General features: G+C 50.8%; 1 protein-coding gene across 20 annotated transcripts in view; it reads left to right on the forward strand.

The window, feature by feature from the left end:
- The window catches only part of Epb41l1 (erythrocyte membrane protein band 4.1 like 1), a 123,846-nt gene that overhangs the window by 81,763 nt on the left and 26,547 nt on the right, over window positions 1–15,536 (forward strand). For 13 of the 20 annotated variants that reach the window (XM_075962744.1, XM_075962741.1, XM_075962742.1 and 10 more), the window contains 8 exons: window positions 3,117–3,335; window positions 4,705–4,792; window positions 5,298–5,450; window positions 8,277–8,374; window positions 8,601–8,776; window positions 10,141–10,289; window positions 11,207–11,242; window positions 13,723–13,905. In XM_075962744.1, the coding sequence (XP_075818859.1) occupies window positions 3,117–3,335; window positions 4,705–4,792; window positions 5,298–5,450; window positions 8,277–8,374; window positions 8,601–8,776; window positions 10,141–10,289; window positions 11,207–11,242; window positions 13,723–13,905 (1,102 nt within the window). The remainder of the gene's footprint in view (window positions 1–3,116; window positions 3,336–4,704; window positions 4,793–5,297; window positions 5,451–8,276; window positions 8,375–8,600; window positions 8,777–10,140; window positions 10,290–11,206; window positions 11,243–13,722; window positions 13,906–15,536) is intronic. The other 7 variants (XM_075962748.1, XM_075962759.1, XM_075962758.1 and 4 more) reach the window with 2 other exon arrangements.

Raw genomic sequence — 15,536 nt, forward strand, 5'->3', positions numbered from 1 at the left:
AGTGTGTCTTCTCTGTGCCAGAGCCTGGGTCTTGGGCTTCCAGAGACACCAGTGGGAAGGGTAGCCTTGTCCAGCACAGATGGCTCCAGAAGGTAGGGTCGTAAGAGCAGCTGATTTAGTCAAAAATAGTGAGGCCCAAAATAAACCAGTCAGAATGACAAATTGATTGAAATGAAAGATTGGCTGGAGCGCTGGCAATGATTTTTAAATTTTTAGACTCTTGAACAAAATGTCATAGGCCCATGCTGGACTCCGGTGATGTGTGAGCGGCAGTGGTGCCTGAACCCCAGCATACACCGAGGCTGCTGTGACCATTGCCTGGGCTTTGGTTCTGACTTTGAAATGTCACAGAGGACTAAAAATTCTAAGTCGAAGTCGTTTTTAGGAAAGAGAATTGGGCAGTTATTAAAACATTGGCAAAGCATGCAGAAAAGGACAAGGAGAGAGCCCTGGCTGCCGGTGAACCAAGGCAGGGCCTTACTTCAGTGAACAGTGGCTGCAGACATGGTGGCAAGTGACTCCAATGGTCAAAGCCTCCAACTATGACTGTAAGCTGCAAAAAGCCACAGCCTGGTGCCTGGAAATGCTTCCTCAGACCAGTTTGGTTCTTAAACAATTCACTTAGGGCTGGAGGCAGAAGGCTTGCGGAGGGGGCCGGCAAGATGGTTCCACTTGTAAAAGTACTTGCCACCAAGTCTGATGACCTCAGCTTGATCCCCAGGACCCAAGTGGTAGAAGGAAATCCACTCCCAAAGTTGTTCTCTGACCTCTGCACGTTCTGTAACCTGCACACGCTTCCTTTCCTCCTTACACGTGTGCATACACACACACACACACACGCTAACAACGAATCCCTGTAGAAAAACCTGAAAACCGTTGGGGAAAAGCACTGATAAGCAGGGCCGTCTTGTGGGATCAGGCACAAAAGTTAAAGTGCATGTGGGGTAGATTGCTGACACGGAGACGCTTCTTAAATTATGTCACTGGCTGTGACAAAGAAAGCTCTAGAATCAGATGGAGCATTTGATATTACTTGCATATGAAAACACCCATAAATTAAAGCCATATATATTTCTGTGTGTTTGTGGAAGAGAAATGTCTAGAATGCCATGTGACTAGCTGGTGGCTTTGCAGAGGGAGCTGGGAATACCACCAAGAGGAAACTCAGACACACCTCTAAAGTTTCTTTCTTTTCTTCTTTTTCCATCTGAGAACTTATTAACTTGCAGGGTGGGGGATGCAGCTCAGCTGGCAGAGTGCTTGCCTGATGTGTAGGAAGCCCTGGGTTCCATCCCCAGCACTGCAGAAAAGGTGTGGTCCTGTGCACCTGTCATCCCATCACTTGGGAGGCTGAAGTGGGAGGGTTACTGTGAGTTACGCAGTGGTACCCTGTGAGAAAGAAGACCCAGAACATATTAGACTCCATAGTTAAAACTACACGATAGCCAGGCATAATGGCATATGTATATAGTCCCAGCATTTGGAAGGTTGAGGCAGGCAAGAACAGCTTAGGATGTATGATGAGTTCCAGGCCCATTTAGTGAGACCCTATCTCAACACCAGATAATTGGGCTAGGGAGGCAGTTCAGTGAGCAAAGTGCTTACACGTAAGTGTGGAGCTCAGTCTGAATCCCCAGAACCCATGTGGAGTCAGACCACTGGCTCCCCAATAATGACATGGAGACTTATTATTAATTATGAAAGCTCGGCAGAGGCTTGTTACTAGCTCTCACAACTTAAACCATTTTGATCGGTCTACTCTTTGTCTTGTGGCTTTATTACCTTTACTCTGCAGTGTCCATGCTGCCTCCTCTCGGACTGGCAACTCCTCATGTCTCTGCCATCTTCTTCCCAGGATCCTCTCTGCCCTCAAAATCCTGCCTAATTATTGACTGTTCAGCTGTTTCGTAAACCAATCTTAGTGATATATCTTCACACGGTATAAAAGAATATTCCATAGCACCCATGTAAAAGGACAGATGTGGTAATGTGTGATTCCAGCACTCCTACGCAGAGGAAGTAGAGGCAGGAGAAGCCTCAGAAGCTCCAGGGCCAGCTCTCTTGGTATATACAGCATCAGTCAACAACAACAACAACAAAAAGACCCTGCCTAAAACAAGGTGGTAGGCAGGGATCAACAATCAAGATTGCCTTTTGGGGCTGGAGAGATGCTCCATGGCTAGGAGCACTTGTTGATCTTGCAGAGAACCCAGGTTCAATCACAGTACCCACATGGCGGCTCACAACCCTCTATAACTCCAGTGTCAAGGGATCTGACGTCCTCTTCAGTTCCCCATGGGCAGCAGGCATGCACAATGTACATACATATATATCAGCAGAACACTTGTTCATATACAATAAAATAAATAACTCTTAAAAAATTATTATCTGAGCCGGGCAGTGGTGGCGCATGCCTTTAATCCCAGCACTCGGGAGGCAGAGGCAGGCGGATCTCTGTGAGTTCGAGGCCAGCCTGGTCTACAAGAGCTAGTTCCAGGACAGGAACCAAAACTACGGAGAAACCCTGTCTCGAAATTAAAAAAAAAATTATTATCTGGCCAAACAGTAGTGGTGCACGCCTTTAATCACAGTACTTGGGAGGCAGAGGCAGGTGGATCTCTGTGAGTACAAGGCCAACCTGGTCTACAGAGAGAGTTTCAGAGAAACCCTGTCTTGAAAAAACCAAACAAAAAAACAAAAACAAAAGAGAAAACAATGGCAAAAACCAAAAACTTGCTCTCTGACTTCCATAAGCACACAGTGGTATGTATGTTCTTACACACACATATATGCACATGTACACAAAACAAGCCAGTTGACAAAAACAAATAAAACCACAAGTCATTTTCCCCCCAACAAGGGCCGAACCAGTAGTAGTTCTACTGAGTTTGGAACTGAATTATAAATCCCAGAAATTCTCTTAGAGTAGAAAAAAATATTCCTCAAATTCAGAAATGAACAAAAAGGCTTCAAGTCCCATGGCATGTCTTAAAACCTGCTCACAGGACATACCCGCTCACCAGCAGTGAATGCCAGTTTGGTTCCCGTAGCTCAGCTGTTGGGGTCTGGACCACCTGGAGGTGTAGACCCATGCCCACCTCTTTCCCGGTCTCTAGGTATTACCTGTGCCTGCAGCTGAGGGCAGACATCATCACAGGCCGGCTGCCCTGTTCCTTTGTCACGCATGCCCTGCTGGGCTCCTATGCCGTGCAGGCTGAGCTGGGTGACTACGATGCCGAGGAACACATGGGCAACTATGTCAGTGAGCTCCGCTTCGCCCCAAACCAGACCCGGGAGCTGGAGGAGCGGATCATGGAGCTGCACAAGACATACAGGTAAGTGAGCCGGGCACCCTGCTGGCTGCTGTTGTGCCCTCAGGCTGAAGGGCTGGCTCTGAATGCTGTGTCTTACAAATGCCACTTGGCCTGCTCCTAGCACGAGGTGCCTGGGAACAGGTCCTTTCCATGAGGTGGGAATAACTGGGACCGTCTGCATGATCATAAGTGACCACTTGGATCTCAACGTCTTGAGTTCCTGTGTGGGTAAAATTCCCTGTCCTGAACCTCTGGGGATCAGTTTTTCTGTTACTCAGTTATAATAATGGTGGCATGCTTATGGGGAAGGGTACTGATACAGCGGTTTTGGCAAAAAAAAAATTTAAATGCAAATTCCAAACCTGACTGTGCCTCTTTCTAACCAGGGAATGTTGACAGGTCATATTGCTTCCCTGCGCTATGACGTGGTCATCTATTCAGTGTGGTGCTGGTCAACATGTCCTGTGGGGTTATTAAGGAGGACACACAGCAAATATTAAAGCCACGTCACATGTGGGCTGATTGTTGCTATCCATCAATTGGGGCGTTTGTGTGGTTGATTGCGTACTTTGTTGAGCTGTTGATTGCATATTTGTTGAGTTGTTGATTGAATACTTTGTTCTGGAGTTAGACGATAATTGGCCAGATGTGTGATTGTGGGCTAGTTGCTGAACCTCTGTAAGCCCCGTTTTTACCTATAAATACACGGGCTGGGGTGATGAGTGTTGCTCAGCCGCTGGTACTTGGGACAGCAGAATTCATCACACAGGATCTTATGCTTCCTTGGGCTGTGGATATTAAATACCCATAGCACCACTAAGCCATTGCAGCCATGGGAACTCCAGCGACATTATCTCATTCCTGTGTGCGGAAGAAGTGGGCAGGGTTGTGTGCGGTGGGCTGGACCTAGAGAGGAGGATCATGGTCACGTGATGAGTTCATATCCGGGGCTGAGCCTGCTAGGTGTGAGGGATGCTAGGCCAAAGATGGCAAACAAATGCTCGCGGAGACTTGCACATCAGCATTGCTGGGTTTGTACTGGCTGCCGTGGAGTCACGCTAAGGAGGAGACAAGCAGTCGTGGCCACCAGACATAGGAGGAGGATGCCATGCCTGCCATCTTCTTAATTGGTGGGAACTGAGACAAAAATCCTAACTCCCAGGCTAGTCCTTGTCTGCTGCCTGGACAAAACAAGACAGAAGATGACCTGAGTTACAGAAGACGGGCTTGGTGGACTGAAGTAGAAGGGCTCTCAGTCCTGTCCTGAGGGCAGAGGAGAGGGCCTGAGACCTACCTTTATGGCATGGCCAGTTCTGGTGGTGATACTTAGAGCCAGCTGGACTCAGCCTGAGCCTTTGCCACATCCCACAACCATCTTTTCTTTCCTCAGGGGCATGACCCCGGGAGAGGCAGAGATCCACTTCCTGGAGAACGCCAAGAAGCTTTCCATGTATGGGGTTGATTTGCACCACGCAAAGGTACCACTGAGTTCCAGCAAGGCCTCATCTTAGGTGGTTCCTTGGGAACTAGAGCCCCTCCAGAGCTAGTGTCCGGACTGTTTTGCCTCCAACTTAAAACCTTTGGGGTTCTTTCTCAAAGTTAATAACCTTTTATTCTCTCCGACCTTTATCATCTCCCCCTTGGATTCGGTTTCCTCACATACCTAGTAGTTTGTGCTACACTTGCTTGGGTGCATCTGAGAGACAGAGGCCTTAGCTTGTTTCTGTCACAGTGGTGTGCGGCACATGGCCTGCCATGTGTGTGTTCCTAAGTGTTTGTTGAGTGACTGAGTGATTGACAGAGCAAATGCCCGAAGAAGTGAGTGATGGATGTGTGCTAAGTGGGAGGCGAATGTCCAGGTGCTTGTGGGGGTCTCAGCTGAGGAACTCCACCCCCCCTAGCCTGTTACAAGTGGAGCAGGGTGGTGGCAGGGCTGTCCCTGCCTGGCTCCCAGTTCCCACTCTGTGCTCTCTCCGTGCACAGGACTCTGAAGGCATTGATATCATGCTAGGCGTCTGTGCCAACGGCCTGCTCATCTACCGGGACCGCCTGAGAATCAACCGCTTTGCCTGGCCCAAGATTCTCAAGATCTCCTACAAGAGGAGTAACTTCTACATCAAGATCCGGCCTGGGGAGGTGAGTCCAGTCCCAGATCCCCTCTCTTCACTCACCTTCCTGTCTGAATTAGGGTTTCTTTTTGTTTGTTTGTTTTTGTTTTTTTTATTTTTCAAGACAGGATTTCTCTGTGTAACAGCGCTGACTGTCCTGGAACTAGCTCTTGTAGACCAGGCTGACCTCGAACTCACAGAGATCCGCCTGCCTCTGCCTCCCAAGTGCTGGGATTAAAGGCGTGCTCCACCACCACTCTTTAGTTAGGGTTTCTATTGCTGTGAAGAGACACTAAGACCATGGCAACTCTTGCAAGGACAACATTTAATTGTAGCAACTTACAGCTTCAGAGGTTCAGTGCATCAGGTGGGAAGCATGGGGTATGCGGGCAGACAGTGCTGGCTATATCTGGATATGCAGGCCACAGGAAGTTGACTGATGCACTGGATGTTGTCCTGGGCATAGGAAACCTCAAAGCCCGCCCCTCCAACAGGGCCATACCCACTCCAACAAAGCCACACCCCCTAATAGTGCCACTCCCTATGAGATTATGGGCACCAATTACATTCAGACTACCACTCCCCCATACTACTGGGAGGTTGACTGAACCTAATAGATCAGACCCCAGCAGCTGACCTGGGTTTTTCCTACCCAGGAAACATGCACAAGGCTCTGGGGTTAATGAAAGGTAGATCTTCCTCCTCCCTGCCTCTCTATGTAGACTATAAACCCAGGACATGTGGCTTTACATATTGTTTATTTTATTAGTTTGTGTGTATGTGCATACACACACACAACTGTGCATATGTGCTGTGGTGCATACATGGAAGCCAGAGGTCAGGTCCTGTGGACATTTTGCTGTAGTCAGTTTTCTTATTCCTCCATATTGGTCCTGGGAATCAAACTCAGGTAATCTGGTGAGCCATTTTGCAGGCCCTGGATGTATGCTTTCAAGTAACATGTCTGCATGTAAGCATGTAAACATGTATACTGAGACATATACTTCATGGTCAAAATTAAAATGACAACCACATGGATTCAGGCTACACCAAAGTCAATACATGTCTGCACACACAGATTTGCCCATGTGCGGGAGTCCACTGTGTCTGTACACCAAGACACGCACAAGCTCATGATATCACATGATGTGTACACAGAGGCACGCACACCCACCACCCACCTGGCCCTCCTCACCACTGTGCCAGCCACTGTCTGTCACCTGTATCTCTACACGGTCCCTTTGATTGACCTCCCTGCCTCTTTCTCCACCAACTGCTGGCATCTCCTGCACACACACCAGCCTCTGTCCCTGGAATAAAACACCTGATATAATCTGCCATAGCAGGGAAAGGCTTGCTTTGGCTCACAGTTTGGGAGGCTTAGTCCATGTTGATTGGCCCCATGGCTTTGGACTCATGGAGAGGCTGCACACTGAGGCAGGAGGGCATGAAGGGGCTGAGTGGCCATGTAATGTTCAAGGCATAGAGTAACTAAGGAGTACAAAGACACCAACATTTGAGGGTACACACCAGTGTCCTACAAACTCCCAGGAGGCCCTACCTTTTAAAGGCTTCCATTACCTTCCGAATGCACCACGCTGGGGATGAAGTGTTTAACACCTTCACCTTTGGGGACATTGTGGATCCCAACTCTAGCACGACCCTGTCCTTCCAGTCTCAGCACAGAACTCATGCCTATGGAGGGCAGTGTTTTCTCTGACAGTTCCACCCAAGCCTGCCCAGCCGGTCCTTCATCCCCGTTAGCTCTTACCTGTATCTGTGACGGTCTTATTTATATTACTTTGTTCTTTTTCCTCATGTGTGTATGTATGTTGCAGTGAGTATGTGTCTGTATTCATGAGTGTGTGTGGTTGTATATGAGTGTATGCGTGGTGTGTAGATGAGTGGGTGTGGGTGTGCTGAGTGTCTGTGGTGTGTACCTGAGTGTGTGTATCAATGTGTATATGGTGTGTCCATGAGTGTGTGGAATGGTGTACGGTGTGTATGTTAGTGTTTATGTAGTTGTACATGAGTATGTATATATTGTGTGTTATGTACATGCTTATATGGTGTGTGGTGGTATATGCGTGTATGTGTGGTGTATACATTAGTGTGTGTGTGTTTGTACATGTATGTATGGTGTGTAGTATGAGTGTGTATCAGTGTGTGTGTATGGTGTGTATATGAATGTGTGTGGTATGTACATGAGTGTGTATGTGTAGAATGTGGTGTGTATATGAATGCATGTTTGGGTGTGTATGTAATATGTACATGAATGTGTGTGGTGTGTACGTGAGTGTATGTATGTGGTTGTACATGAGTGTATGTGTGTGTGATCTGCACATGAGTATAGGTGTGAGCTTGATGTTGGGAATCTCTCCCTCATCCTCAATGATTCTCCTACCTTATTCAGTGAGGCAGGCAGGGCCTCTCAGGCAAACCCGGAGCTGACCAGTATGTCTAGTCTAGCTAGCCAGATTGCTCTGGGGTCCTCCATTTTTCTGGGGCTGCAATTACATGTGACCTGCCACACCATCTGGCCTTTCATGTAAGCTCTGGGGATTTGAACTCAGGTCCTCATGCTTGTGAGGCAGACATTTCACCACTGAGCCATCTCCCCCGTACTATGGAATTATTTTGAGACCTCCTATTCCCTAGAATCTGTGTGTTGATGCCTCCCATGTCTCCAGTGCTTAGCACTGGACCTGACATAGGAAAGGGCTCAGTCTACCTGGTTTACATGCATGAACAGGCTAAAGTTATAGCTGTGTGAGGAGAGGGTGAGTAGGTGAGCTGGGCTGGTGGTGAGTATGGCCCAGGCCTCACCTCTAGCCCCCGCTTCTTGGCTTCCCAGTATGAGCAGTTTGAGAGCACCATCGGCTTCAAGCTCCCCAACCACCGCTCAGCCAAGCGGCTCTGGAAGGTCTGCATTGAGCACCACACGTTCTTCCGGTGAGTCGCCCCTGGGTGCTCTGAGAGGGATGAGAGAGGCTGTGAGGGGTGAGGGGAGCAGAAGAGCAATTAGAGCAGCAAGCCCACCTTCCCCAAGTCTCCCTTTCCTGGACTGTGAAGAATTGTAGGTGGTGGGACACTGGCGTGAGAAGCCTGCTGGGGTCTGACTCTGGGCCTGGTAACGCCGGCTTGATCCCTATCTCTCATCCCCACCACTCTGTTCTAGGCTGGTGTCCCCAGAGCCCCCACCCAAGGGCTTTCTGGTGATGGGCTCCAAGTTCCGGTATAGTGGGAGGACCCAGGCACAGACCCGCCAAGCCAGTGCCCTCATCGACCGGCCGGCACCCTTCTTTGAACGTTCCTCCAGCAAGCGATACACCATGTCCCGCAGCCTTGATGGAGGTATGGCCCAGACTGGAGCTGGGATAAGGGTGGTCCTCAGGGGAAGCAGGGTGGGAGAACAAGGCAGGGTCTGCAGAACAAATGTGGCAGCTGCTGCAGGTACTCTCCAGGCCGTTTGCACCCAGACATGGCGGTCCTAGAAGCCCCGCTGCTCCTGGGCAGTGCCGGGTCAGCTCTGTCTCATTGGGATGTGACGTATACTCCAGTACTTCTCTGCGTTGTTGACCTTGTGGGGCCCCAGGTTCTGCCGTCTGATTTTCTTGGCTTTTGCCCAAGAAGCTCAGCAGTGCACAGGTTGACATTCTGCCAGCAGAGAAACATCGTGTGGTTTACACGAAAGAAGAGGATCTGGTCTGGCCCTGGCCCTTCCCTATAGGTGCCATTCTAACACCAGAGCTAAATGAAACCTAGACTGGAGGAGAGATGGTGACAAAGGTTAGCCGGAGCTGGGGACTTGTTGGGAGAGCAGAAGCCTGGACTCTAACCCTAAAGGCCAGGTTTCATGTATTGACATCCTGAAAGGACACCTATGGAACCTTCTCTTCTTGAAGCCTCAGTTATACTCTGTCAAATGTAATTCCCAGGCTAGCCCACAACACAGAACAATGTAGGTCAAGCCAGGCAGTGTGCAGCAATGGGCACTTTGCAGAGGAAATAGCCCTAAAAGGAAAGGCAAGTTGGCATCGCTTTTTAATGGCTGCCAACGTGAAGGGTTATATGTATGTTCTGATTGTCATCGTGATGAGTTTTTGCAGCCTTTTTTATTACTAAGGCTCAGTCTGCAACGTTTTGGGTTGGCCTGGTGCAGTCTCTAAACCCACACTTCTTCTGTTCAGAAAAATATTTAAGAATTGCGGCAAGAGAGATGAACATTAAAAGAATCCCTTTGAATTCTTATTAATTCACATAGAAAGCAAACCATTTGTAAGCTTCTGCAGCCGCTTGTAAAAGCTTGTTTCAGGATCCCTGATCATTGCTAGATAATGAGATACCGGGAGTTGCCTAAGGACCACAACCCAAACAGCAATGTTTTCTGGGCCAGCATGGATGGAAGGCTCACTCTGGGCAAGACACTCTCCAAAGTACTGGGTCCTTACCTCATCTTTCTGGCATAGATACCAATTAATGTTGAGGAAACTGTGGTCCAGAGGGATCGTGTGACTTTTCCACTGTCACCCAGCCAGGAAGTGTTGGAGTTGAGACTCTGGTGCTGTAGGAAGGAACTCACAGCTGGGTGGGATGCAGTTTTGTGACTCTCCCAACCGTGGGCCAGGGTGAGCAGGGTTGCAGTGGAGAAGACTGGGCAGTGGCTGGCATGGGGAGGCTGCCTCACACAGTCACTTGGCCACATCTGCCCACTTTAGCGGAGTTCTCCCGCCCCGCCTCAGTCAGTGAGAATCATGACGTGGGGCCTGACGGTGACAAACGGGAAGATGATGCTGAGTCAGGGGGACGGCGGTCAGAGGCCGAAGAAGGAGAGGTCAGGACCCCCACCAAGATCAAGGAGCTGAAGGTAGGAGCCCACGGGGTTGCCATGTATCCTGCTCCCAGGGGACCTGGATAGTGGGTTGAGGCCTAGACTTAGCCTTGACCCTCAGTGTCCTAATTGTATCCAAGCACACTTCCTGCGGGGCACACCGTGGACAGGAGCTTGGCCTTGGGCCATATTCCACACCTGGACTTGCAGAGTAGGGTTGGGGTTGGAAGTGGTCCAGCTTCCCTGGGTCGCAGGGAAGTTTCCTGGGAAACATACCCCCTCCCCCATCTTACACGCTCCTTGTATCCCCTTTAATTGTGGTCTGGCTCCATGTCTCCTCTCTTCGCTGTGCATGGCCAGGTCACCAAAGGCCTCGGTGTGAAGTGTGTGTCCTTTCCTGCAGCCCCCCCCCCACTCTGTGGACACCCGCATTTCCAGGATGTGTATGTACACGCTCCTACAGGCACACACAGCCCAGCCTCACGGGTAGCCATTCACTTTCACACCTCCACACCCCAGCCTTAGACTCATGCACAGACACGATGATAGCATGTTCACGTGCACAGGCTTGGCCACACACGGGCCAGGCGTGGCTTCTTTGGCATTGCTGAGCAGTCCTTGTCTGCCATGCAGGCCTGCAGTGTGAACTCGGGCCCCCTAATCACATCCTCACTGTTAGAAGCAGCAGGAAACTCCGGACACACACCAGCCTGTGAATATGGCTCTACCCACTTGGACTCTAGTCCCCTGGCCTCTCCTCTGCTTTTCTGGAATATCTACCTCCTTCCTACCCCACACCTTCCTCTGACTACCTCGTTACCTTAGCTTCTTTCCTGGCCTGCACTGCATGGTGGGATTGGGTGTGAGCGCACAGGGCTACCTTGCTGGACCAGGCTAATCTGTTTATTCTACTGACCTTGCTGGTTCCTTTCCCTCTTGCCTTATCCTACCAGCCGGAGCAGGAAACCACGCCAAGACACAAGCAGGAGGTACTGCATGGACCCATCCCTCCCTTGACAGCCATTTAGATCCCTAGTTCATTTACCACCATGTCACTCTGTCCCCAGCTCATGTCCCTGGCACCACCTCAGCTTCAGCTTCATTCTGACCAACGTCCACACCCTCTCCTCCATTTCCTTCCTCTCTGGTCACAGCACTCCCCATTAAGCTCATGCCTTCAGCTCCCAGGTCAGAGTCTAGTCTCATCCATGTGCCCTGCCCCTCCACCCAGTGTCACTTCGCTGGACCTGGTGACCTGCGGTTACCTCCCCCTCATGCCCCCAGCCCACGTGTGTGCTTCCATGTAGCTCCTCATCCCACTCCCACCCTCCCCTTCCCCAGTAGCCCTGTTTGACCACACCTCCATCTCATCTGTGTTCTTCCATCTCTTGACAACCAGATGTGAGTGAGGCTGGAGCCTGGGTTGGGAAGGAGGAGCCCTCCTGTCCCTGGACACCTCCTCTCCTTCTCTTCTCTCATCTTCCTAGTCAATGATTATATCAGCTTCTGCCTCCTGCCCCCACTTCATCCCCCTCACAGTGTCCAGGTCTCTCTGGAGATGCTGTTTGATCTTGGGCCGCTGAGAGCAGGCCACAGTCAGAGTCAGCCATGGTGTCCTGAGATCTGGGCTTCAGCCCAGCTCTCATGCTGACTTTGGGTCTTAGAAAGGCTCTTTGGGCCCTGATCCCATCTGCACCACAGGGCATGCACACTACCTGTGACTCCAGCTATACCTGCCTCTTTCTGGTGCCCGGCCTTGACACTCACCCCTTGGTTTCTTCAAGGCCTTTAACCTCTAGGGATCCCAGGACCCAACTGCTTTCCAGCTTCTGGGAGCATAGTTCACCTCAGGGCCAGCAGGCCCATTTGGGATCATCCTAGGTTAAGACCTACTCACCATTGACGCTTGGTCTTACCCCCTGTGCAAACCCACTTGACCTATCCGATAGACACAGGCTATGGTCAGCTTAGCCTGGGAGGGAGGCCTGAGGCCTGATCAGATGTCTGGGGAGAAATCAGAAGCCTCCATGGGATTGGCTTTCTTCCTGAGAAGTCTTGGGAGCAACTACAGTGATTCTTAGATGCCAGAGACGAGCCTAGGGGAAGAGTCTAGCCCTGTCTAGGGCAAGCTTATCTTCCAGATGGTCCTCAAGCTTTGCAGCGAGTCTTCAGGCTGCCAGCCCACTCTTTCTCTCCCAGAAGCAGGCAGAAGACCAGCACTGGGTCTCTGTGGCTCATTCTCACTGGGCCCAAGCAGACCGCTCCGTCTGTAACACTGGCATGGACTCAGGTGTCATAGATTAACCAGGGACACACCCGGGACTCCAGCTCTACCTGACCCGTTCTTGTGCCAGGCCTCAAAGCTCATCCTTTCCCTCATCTCTAATTTCTTACCCCACACCAACTTTACTTCCATCCCAGCATCCTGGTCTCCCTGACAGCATATGACTGTCTACTTTTAGAGAGTCAGGGCAGATGGCATCTGGGAGGTTCTGTGATGGAGAAGGCAGTGGCCTATGGCAGAGAAGGCTGCCTAGTCTTTCCCTGGCCCCGAGTAAGGGAACAGGTCCCATTTTTCTGGACAACCCAACTTAGTCATCTCTCTAACCCAGGCTTCCCCGTGGCCTGAGCAGTTGGATGGGGCCCGAGAAAAGCCTAGACAGAACATACTATTAAGTACAGTGGTCCAAGTCTTGAGGAGCGGTAGGAGCCAGGATTCAGAGGGTTCTGGGAATCCAGCCAGACAGCCTGTGCAGCTCAGTGAACACACCAGGGACTTCTCACCTTGGTACATGCTGCCTGCTGTGCCTGGATCATAAACAGGAAAAAGTCATCTGTGTGTCTGACTCCATCTGGGCTCAGAACACAATGAGAACTCATCCAGACTTGAGGGTTGAGTGGAGCTGAATGTTCTAGGGCAAGGCAGGGGAGAAGACGGGTGACTTCATTAGCCTGTCCTCTTTGTCACCCATGTGCCCCTGCCCCTGGTTAGTGCATCTCTTGGAGTTCATCATCCTTGCTCCCTTGGCTCCTTGGGTTAGTATAAGGATGACAGCGTTAGGATGGGATGGTGGAGGGCAGAGGTGACAGCGTTAGGATGGGATGGTGGAGGGCAGAGGTGACAGCGTTAGGATGGGATGGTGGAGGGCAGAGGTGACAGCGTTAGGATGGGATGGTGGAGGGCAGAGGTGACAGCGTTAGGATGGGATGGTGGAGGGCAGAGGTGACAGCGTTAGGATGGGATGGTGGAGGGCAGAGGTGACAGCGTTAGGATGGGATGGTGGAGGGCAGAGGTGACAGCGTTAGGATGGGATGGTGGAGGGCAGAGGTGACAGCGTTAGGATGGGATGGTGGAGGGCAGAGGTGACAGCGTTAGGATGGGATGGTGGAGGGCAGAGGTGCTCTTTTTCCAGTGCTCTCTTTGCTCTACCGTTCCTCTTATACCTCTCCCCTCTCCCCCCGTGCCTAGTTCCTGGACAAGCCAGAGGATGTCCTGTTGAAGCACCAGGCCAGCATCAATGAGCTCAAGAGGACCCTGAAGGAGCCCAACAGCAAACTGATCCACCGGGATCGAGATTGGGAGCGGGAGCGCAGGCTGCCCTCGTCGCCCGCCTCCCCCTCCCCAAAGGGCACCCCTGAGAAGGCCAGTGAGGTAGGTATCCTGCTGAAGCCTGGACGTTGTATTAAAAGGCACAGGGTAGGGGTACGGGGTTAAGACTATATTTACCTTCATCCTGCAAACAAATCTGTGCCTGCTGCTGCCGTAGGCTGGTGGGATGGGGAGGCAGGTTAGGTTGAGAGGGTCAAATCCACTAACCGCTGGGTTCTAGGGACCATCTTAAAAAACTTTAAAAACTCCTGGTAGCTTGGTGTATTTCCCTTTAGACAAGCAAAGAAAAATAGGGAAAGTGTGCTTGTTAGAAAGACAGGTTCTGAGACCCCATGGGGACCCGCTGAAGCAGCTGAAGCAGGAAAGCCCTGGGTCCAGCCTTTTAAACAAGTGTCCTAGGCAAGTCTCCTCCCTACTCAACTTTAAGATTCCGGGAAGCATTACCCAGGAGCCTGCTCCTTTGGAGCATCTGACCATATGGGAGATTGTGGTCCTTGCTGGAAGGATTCTCACTTCATCAAAGTGGTCAATCCTCTACACAAACCAGACTACTCCCGAGGCTTTCCCCAAAAGAGCCCCATGTGTCCTGCCATCCAGGGTGGAAACACTCTGAGGGTATTTTCTCAGCTAAAAAAGATATGATTTGGGAAAATCCTGTATTTGTACTCCCAAGGTCCAATTATTTTTAGCAATTTCTGAGTCTTGGCAGAATTTACCCCCCCAGTTCCAGTGTAGGTGTCTTCTCTCTTTAGCTGCCGCTCACTGGTCACCAGATGGATTGCCGTCTAAACTTAGTCTCCTGGTTCCATTACCTGGGAGCTGGAGGACTCTGGGCTTGTTGCCTCATCTCCCCTAGGCCCTGTTAGGTGGAGATGTTTATAGTGATGTTATTAGGGTCAGCCAAGATAATGCCTGGAGAGGGATCACACGGCCACCATGCTGTCTGGTAGGAGCTACATGGCGTTCCTTATGGAGTCCCAGGACTCAACCTTGCAGATCTCTAAATCAAAGCTGGAAGGACGCTAGGAACCCTCTCTGTTCTAAGACCTCGTGTTACTGAGACCCAGAGAGACGAAGAATGACTCAGCGTGATAGCTGTGCTTGTTGTGTTCCCCAACATTGTTTGCTGGTAATTCACAGCCTGCTTGCGGGAAGACCAAATCGCATGCAGACCAGAGATAGTCGGTAGTGTATGTGGATGTTGGTGATGCAGCCATGATTGAATCTGTAGAGTGTTGATTGAACTGGTCCTCGCCATAGTCTGAGTCCACCAAATAGCAGAGGGTTTCTTTTGTGAGGTATAACCTCTTGAGACTGCTGGAATTCCATAGCTGCCAAAGTCCTGCGGTTAGGGATGCTTTGGGGGCCTTGAAGGCTGGTACCCTAAAGAGAAGACAAATCTCTGCACCTATGAACAGAAGGGGCACACTTAAACACTGTGGCACGACACTGTCGTCTTCACGTGTATGGATCAGCTCTTGTGGTTACCCAGCATGCACACAGCCCCCAGGCTGGAGGTTGGGCAGGCCTCTGAGGGCTTCTGTGGTCCCAGCACAGCCAAACCCTTAGACTGGGCCGTGGCTGTGATGTAGTGAGCTGGTCCACAGCACTCTCCTCTCGACCCCTCATTCCCTAGGGAGAGACTTGGCCAGAGTGACCTCTCAAAGTCCTGA

The sequence above is a fragment of the Microtus pennsylvanicus genome, chromosome 2 (genome assembly GCF_037038515.1).
Source record: "Microtus pennsylvanicus isolate mMicPen1 chromosome 2, mMicPen1.hap1, whole genome shotgun sequence".
NCBI lineage: Eukaryota > Metazoa > Chordata > Mammalia > Rodentia > Cricetidae > Microtus > Microtus pennsylvanicus.